Source organism: Saccostrea cucullata, unplaced genomic scaffold (genome assembly GCF_032062105.1).
Source record: "Saccostrea cucullata isolate Sc308-1 unplaced genomic scaffold, CSIRO_AGI_Scuc_v1 ctg249, whole genome shotgun sequence".
Classification (NCBI taxonomy): Eukaryota; Metazoa; Mollusca; class Bivalvia; order Ostreida; family Ostreidae; genus Saccostrea; species Saccostrea cuccullata.
The window spans coordinates 638,961-646,458 of NW_026936117.1; the positions used below are offsets into that span (position 1 = coordinate 638,961).

General features: G+C 33.4%; 2 protein-coding genes across 2 annotated transcripts; both read left to right on the forward strand.

Annotated features, from left to right (window-relative positions):
- Positions 1 to 276: 276 nt before the first annotated feature.
- On the forward strand, positions 277 to 5,287 carry LOC134244817 (uncharacterized). The gene is made up of 6 exons (XM_062727072.1): positions 277 to 885; positions 1,087 to 1,179; positions 1,474 to 1,630; positions 2,129 to 2,168; positions 4,124 to 4,282; positions 5,156 to 5,287. Exons 1-6 carry the CDS (start codon positions 807 to 809, stop codon positions 5,237 to 5,239), a joined length of 612 nt encoding a protein of 203 aa, XP_062583056.1. The 5' UTR covers positions 277 to 806; the 3' UTR covers positions 5,240 to 5,287.
- Position 5,288: 1 nt separating this feature from the next.
- LOC134244785 (anti-sigma-I factor RsgI6-like) lies at positions 5,289 to 7,229 on the forward strand. The gene is made up of 6 exons (XM_062727025.1): positions 5,289 to 5,449; positions 5,715 to 5,886; positions 6,140 to 6,247; positions 6,460 to 6,675; positions 6,811 to 7,018; positions 7,151 to 7,229. The coding sequence occupies exons 1-6, from the start codon at positions 5,289 to 5,291 to the stop codon at positions 7,186 to 7,188; spliced, it is 903 nt and encodes a 300-aa protein (XP_062583009.1). The 3' UTR covers positions 7,189 to 7,229.
- The last annotated feature ends 269 nt before the right edge of the window (positions 7,230 to 7,498 follow it).

The following is a 7,498-nucleotide window of genomic DNA, read 5'->3' on the forward strand; positions in this document are numbered from 1 at the left end:
ATAGTTTTGCAGAATACACGGATGAAAACAACGAATATTAAACCTTATATTGATAATAAACAAATGTGATTATCTGTACTTTATTCATTTCATTAGCCTTTACGATTTTTGTTCGACATTGTTTGAGTGCATGATCAAAGTTAAAGGTTTTATATTGTACAAATAAAATATTTGACATAAAAGTTTTTTTACGGACATATGTACTCGTTAATATGTTGGAAGGCTCTATAAATCGTAATAATCTGACCCTTGGTTTATCTATGCAAAACGGCCTGTAAAGTCATTTCTGGCCATTCGGTATGTAACAGGTTTTCACTATGCTGTTGGGTTATTTGATCACAATTTGTTTTTGTGTTACATTTCATGGGACAGGTGCGTCCACTGAATTGTTCCACAATGCTGATTTCGAGAGCACTTCCTTTTCCGGTAATTGGGTAGCTATTGACTGTACCATGACTTCCCGTACTGATGATAAATATCATGGAACTCGCAGTATCATGGTCTCTCATAGGCGAGTAAAATGTCATCCATCCCTATTTCCTGTTTTTATGGTTGAAGCAATGATAATTGCCTTGCCTTTGTTTAAGTTTGGTTTGAGTTTATTCTGAATCACTTACGAAAGTAATGATTTAGACATAAATATAACATAATTGTTTCTATACCAGTTTTTGAATTAGCTATATATTTATCCTTCAAATGAAGCTTTCTTGTTCTTGTGTAAATCTTTCTGATGTTGTAGACATCATGTGTGGTCGGCAGTCCGGCAGACATTTCATGTCACTCCTGGGAAGAATTATGTGGTTAAGATGTACTTCAAGCTCCTTAACCTTCCTGATGGACACCCTTACGCCGAAGTCAAACTGAACGTGGCTCTTACAGTAAACGGTATCCTGCAATCGCATATTACAAATTGGAAATTCACTGTTTATCATCTGACTTTCAAAGAGATTTTTTAGCTGATATTGTAGTGTTGAAAAAGATATTTGATAGAAAGAATGAAAATTAAACATGTACTTCAGTGTTCTGTTTCTTCATCTTTTTCTTCTCTATTTATACAATTTCTGTCACCAAACTTGATATTTTAAGGACATCCGAAGTACTTCATGTTGGCAAAGGTTCCTATGCAACAGCTAAAATTTGGATGGACGGAAATAAGTGGCGATTTTTATGCCCAAGAAGGTTAGTTTCTCTATTTTGAATTGTTCTATAAACCTTTCTTGTCTTTTTTCATATTTCATACAACATAATTCAAACCATTTGTTAGGCGTTTGTATTTCCATCTCCCTGATCATTGTAAAGGGCTTATGGCTGGTGTAACCGATCAAAAGGGGATGCTTACTACTTCTACACACCTGATCCCATCTCTAGAATTTCCGAAAGTCCATGTTTATGCCTTGTTTACAGATTTGTATAGCATGCAGTTTTATGAGATCGATTTCTTTTGATATCTTACCTTTTCTTTCATTTTTCTAGGAGCCACAGTTGCTTATCCATACATAGAGATACCAGACATTTCTGTCAATTACCTGGTTGACTTCGCCAGTGCTCAGGAGCTACCCCATAATTCACACTGGATGCCAGATGCTCAAAAAAGAATCAACAGTATCCGAAAGGCCCCTGTTTCATTCAAGTAATTAAACAATCTTTGATTCGCTACGTCATGACACAACATTGATTACGTATAATGCTTCTGTCTTTCCATCTATCATCTTTTAGTTTAACTAGGTCATCATACGTCATTGAAAATGCAGTCTGGCTTCACAGTTTAAGTACTTCCTAATCGTTTTGGCCAGTACTTTTCATCATGATTGAAAGCGAAGTTTCATACCACAAGTCATTAAATAAAATGTAAAGAAAGACATTAGAATATTGAATTGAATTTTGCTTGTATGGTTAAATGATTTATATAATTTTTTTTTCTAAGAGTAAATGCAGCTGATCTATTAAGGATTGTGCTAACGAAATATTCCAATTACCTGGTGCATGATTATTGTTTTTTAACCTTGGTGAACGTTTGTACATGTTTCATGCACCTTTTAAAATGTTTCAGAGACTATGCACGGAAAAAGAGCAATAAACTGTTTTAACACTTCATCAATTAAATGTATGTATTTATTTAATCATTTAGATTGGCACATGGGGTTAATGCACATGGCATTTCAATCGAGGTATGTTAAACTTACCTAAATTGTTTTTGAAAAAAAGAGTTTGGTTATTTCGTAAAATCTTTGAAGCAGTAAATAACTATTTCTATACCAATTTTGTCCTTCGTCGTTTTGTCATAGTTAGTTTCTAGCTATTTTGCTATGCCTGTAAATAATGTTAAAGAACTTTATTCGGTAATAACCAATATTTGCCCCCCCCCCCCCCCAAAAAAAAAATCAAACATGGATATATATTTAATTAAGTTCTTGAACAGGGGAGTATATGCTGACTTCAAAACACTGAATATTTTCATAAGTAATGACGCCATATGTACGTAATGACGTCACAATCATGACGTAAATTTCAGTGTTTTATGAATTTTACAGAAAAATGTACATATTTCGTCGATATTTTGAGTAAAAGTCACCGAGCGCATGTGTGTTCAGGATCAATATTTTGATATAATGTGTAGAATGATAATATCAATGAAATATGTCAATATTGTTCCTGAACAAACTTGCGCTCTATAAATTTCAAAGCTAAAATTGTTGAAATTTTGTCTGTTTTATCCTTTTTCTGAATAAGGATATAAAATCGGACTAGTTTGTGACGTCATAAAACAAGAAATGTGAATACACTGCTTTGACACTAGAATATTTTCTGTTAATATATATTTCTCATTCAATTTATTGAATTCAGCACATTTCAGGAAGTTTTCAAAATTTGACTTTTGTGGGGGCAAATATATGTTTTATACCGCATATAGTTCTTTGGTGTTTCTCGAGTTATAGTTCAATCATAACTTTCATAACCCATTTTTAAAAAGAAATTTTGACATTATGCATGCAAATCTTGTGATAAATCATTGTTTTTCTTACTAATAGTGCTTGTAAATGATGATATGAATCTAGGCAACTCTCACTTAAATTTATACTGACGAGTTACAGATCAATGAAATATGAAGATATCGAACATTAATCAAGTTCAATAGTCCATAAAAAAGCAAATTTGGATCTGAGGAAACACAAACCTCTAAAAACATCAGAGGTAGGATCAGGTGCCATGTAGGAGTAACCATCCACTGCCGACCGGTCACACCCGCCATGACCTCCTTATGATCGGACGAACGGAAAAATCGGTAGACAATTCAATTTGAAAGTAATGGCTTAGCAATATGCATGAAAAAGGTTTGTCTACGTTTGACATAGTGATAGATTGTATTTGCTGACAGAGTCATTATATCGGCCATATGAAGGTGACAATAAATATTGCTTCATATATAAGAGAAGTAGATGATACAAAACTTAAAGTAATCAAATTTACCAAAATTTTTGTTTTAAGGTTAAAGTTAACATCTTTTTATAGTAATTATACAGATTTGAAACAGATTCATTTAATGTATAAAAAATGAATGTTTTCGGGGGCATTCATGTCAAACTTACACGTCTAGTTTTACAGCGCTATAGGTTTCACAGATATCGATGTAAGTAAACAATCCTTACACTATATTAAAACACGTTTTTTATGGTTTTACGTGATTTTTATTGTGGTCTCTGTAGTTTTACGTCACCTTCGAGAAATTTTCACTCATTTAGAGGGGCCACCGTGCATTTGTAAAGAGTTTAAAATTTAGACTTTTACTCAGCCCTCAGTGCAACTGAGCAATGATGGCTCTTTATTATGCCAACGGTTTTAATGACTAGAGGACCCAAATTTTAAACTTTTTATCTGACAATCCTGCAATTTTCACTTTTAGGTGCAAACCGTTTGGCAAAGAAACATTTGCTACCAATTTTGTATCGATTAAGATCTGTCGCGACTGAACTTGAACGCAAGGCTATAACGTGTATTTGTCAAATTACAAAGTATCATTCCTGTATTTCTAGACCTCTAGAGTCCGTTTATTTGTCAATTTTTCTCTCTTTTTTGAATTGATGGCAAAATCATAGTTATAATACATTTCCTTCTCTCTGTGAAGTTGATCCAAATGAAACGAGATTTCGCTTTTGGAACTGCTGTGGTTGCTCAATCCATGACCAATCAATCTGAAAAGGGATACCAGGACTTCGTGTACAAGAACTTTGAGTGGACAGTCTTTGAAGGTGCTCTGAAGTGGTTGGCAATGCAGTGGTCAGAGGTAAGGGTAGTTTAAATTAATTGACATGGACAGAATAGTTGTGGTTCAATTATATTAGATGGATCAAGAACGTTTAGAAGAAAGAGATGGTTTGATTTCAGTGTCTGAGGGTCGAATGGAAGATTTCTGTTCAATAACTTAAGGGTGATATATCATGACTTTGATGAACAAAAGTGATTTTACTATCTGAAGCACATGGATTAGGGAAGAGTGGACAAATGTAGTCATATATTCATTGCATAAAGTTGATGTACTAAAGAGGAGATGACAGAGATGGATATTAATTCATTACTGAAATTTGATGTATTAGGGAAGAGTTGACAGAAGTTAGTGGACAGAGGTAATCTTTGTTTGATTATCTTAAGGGAATGTTTAAGTTAGAATAGACAGGGAATTCATTATTCTGTGACTTAAAAGTGATATACTTGGGTAGACAGAAATATGGTTTTTTCTTTTACTTAACAAGGTTCTTCTAGGTTTAAGTAGGTAGAAGTAGGCATGGTTTGATTTCTATAAAATTGTTTTCGAACATGGAGATGGAATAGATAGATTGTAAGATCGTAAATTTTTATTTAAGAAAGAGAAATATTTCAACTCTCTTTACCTGGTCCTAAGATCAAGAACATCTGAAGCTGGGGTCAAAATATTTATGTTTTAGAAGTTAAAAAGAAACATCTTTAACTAATTTTCAATATTGCTTTACAAAAGGTGTTGTTATCTGCAAATTTAGAGATGACTTCAATTGTAGTTTTGTTTGAAGACAGTTGATAATTTGACTTAAGTCTAAGCCAGTTTCATGATCCTCGGGCCTGCTTGTTTCATTCTTGGTTGAAAGGTTTTTTTTTTTATTATATTCATTAATACTTATTGCAGAATCACTTTAACTTAGACAGAGCGTTGAATGCTATTTCTGCACTGAAATCTCATGGGCAAGTATTACACATCTGGATAACCTAAATTTCATCAGGCGTATGAGTTATATATATTCAAGATAAATCATTGTAAAATGTATGATATTGATCACTACAGAATTAAAGTTCGAGGACACAACATGTTTTGGGATGTGGATCGGTTTATTCCAAAGTGGCTGAAAGAAAAATCCCAAAATGATCTTTTGTCTTCTATGAAAGATCACGTAACCCAAGTGATCTCAAGGACAAAGGGGAAGTAAGCTGATTATTTTAGCATAGGATTATGATTATGAAATAAAAATAAAACCAAAACAAAGCAAAAACATCCCTCATAAAAACCCTTGTACATTCTGTGATAAGTAATACTCTATTCTAATTTAAAAATGTCTAAAATTGTCTATATATGCAAATGAATTGTCAACTCAATATTACTGTCATTATATAAAGGTAGACAGTGAGTTGAAGAAAGCAATACTAATTTGTTTGAGAAATATTGGAGACAGAGTGTATCTTGTTGGTAGGTTAGAACACTGGGATGTCAACAACGAGAATCTCCATGGAGACTGGTTTGAACGTCACACACGTGACCCAGATATAACAGAGAAGATGTTTCAGTGGATTCACCAACATGAGCCGAACGTGAAACTGTTCCTCAACGACTACGAAGTCATTAACCATCATTATTTTACAACAGTATGTTCAAATTGTTATTAATCAACTCACCTACTACAACAAATAAAAAATGACAAGGATGAAAGAAAAATAATGCGTCAACCGACAATTTAAGAAACAATCAACAAAAGATTTGCAAAACACGAAATACATCCCCCACACATATATACACGCGAAACTGCAAATAAAATAAACCACCCCCACACATATATACACGCGAAACCGCAAATAAAATAAAAATTACATCGAATCTGTATTTGTCATTTCATTGTAGGCACTACGAAATCAAGCATTACATCTAATGAAGGATGGGGTACCTGTTTATGGTCTTGGACTCCAAGGACATTTCTCTTCACACAACATTGACATCGATGTTCTCAAAGTAACCATTGCGCAACAATTTCGTTTAACAAATAACAGATTATGGAAGATATAAGAAAACGATTTGTACTGAAAGTTTTCAAAGTTAGTTTGACTGATTTTATGTAAAAATTATTACAAAGCAACGTTAATAATGAAAACATTATTCTTTATACTGTAATGTAAGAACATTATTCTTTATACTGTTATGTAATATTACATATCTGACTCAAGTACAGACTGGATAAGCTTGCCGAGTCCGGGCTGAAGCTTTGGATCACCGAGTTGACCTTGACTGACACAGATAACAACAGAAAGGCCAGAAACCTAGAAAATCTCCTGACTTTGTTCTTTAGTCATCCGGCGGTAGAGGGCGTCTTGTTCTGGGGATTCTGGTATAGACACATATTTCACAAACAGAATGCTCTATTTACTGGAGATAACATAACAGTAATATAATTGAAGATCAGTAATAACTACTGAAAAATATAATTCCTATATATAATTCAATATTTATATTTGATATTTATAAATGAAGCTGGTGATTTGTGTTCAAAGAGTCACTGAAATATAAATTTGTTTTAGCCGAACGCAGCTGGACAGAAATACCTCGATCTTTTCCATAAAACCTGGAAGACCCACTTCGTTCACAATGTTAACCCTGGAAGTACTGTCAACACACATGCATTTTTGGGAGATTATCTGCTGAACATAAAAAGGAATGGACATCTTATCCACCATGAAAATTTCAGCCTCGACAAATCAGGAAAAGATATAACAATCCACCTAACAAGTAAATTGTTTCAAAGTCAACCTCAAAGTGCAAATTTAAACCACATAGAATTTTGTAATACTTTTGGAAGGTGTCGTGTGATAATCAAGTACTTGTATTTTATTTACGATTTATTTATTCCTTTGATTTCAGATGACCACCATGGAGTTTCACAGATTGTGTTTGGATAATGTCCCTGTTCATAGACTGATGTTCTGCATAATTATTTGTTTTTGCCTGAAAGATATGAATTACAGAAATAACGAATATTTCAATTTGCTTTACAAAAGAAATGGATCCCACTATCATTATAAATAAACTGCTTTATTCGCTTACTCTATGATATCACAGCAATACCTTCCAAACGAGTGACAAAATTCTCGAGAGAGACTTTAAACACCATACACAGCAATGCCCGACTGCTAAAAACTAAAATCAAGAATGTTATTTATTTTTCTGCTTCGTCCGACAAAGGTATTTCATAAATAATATCCACTGCCA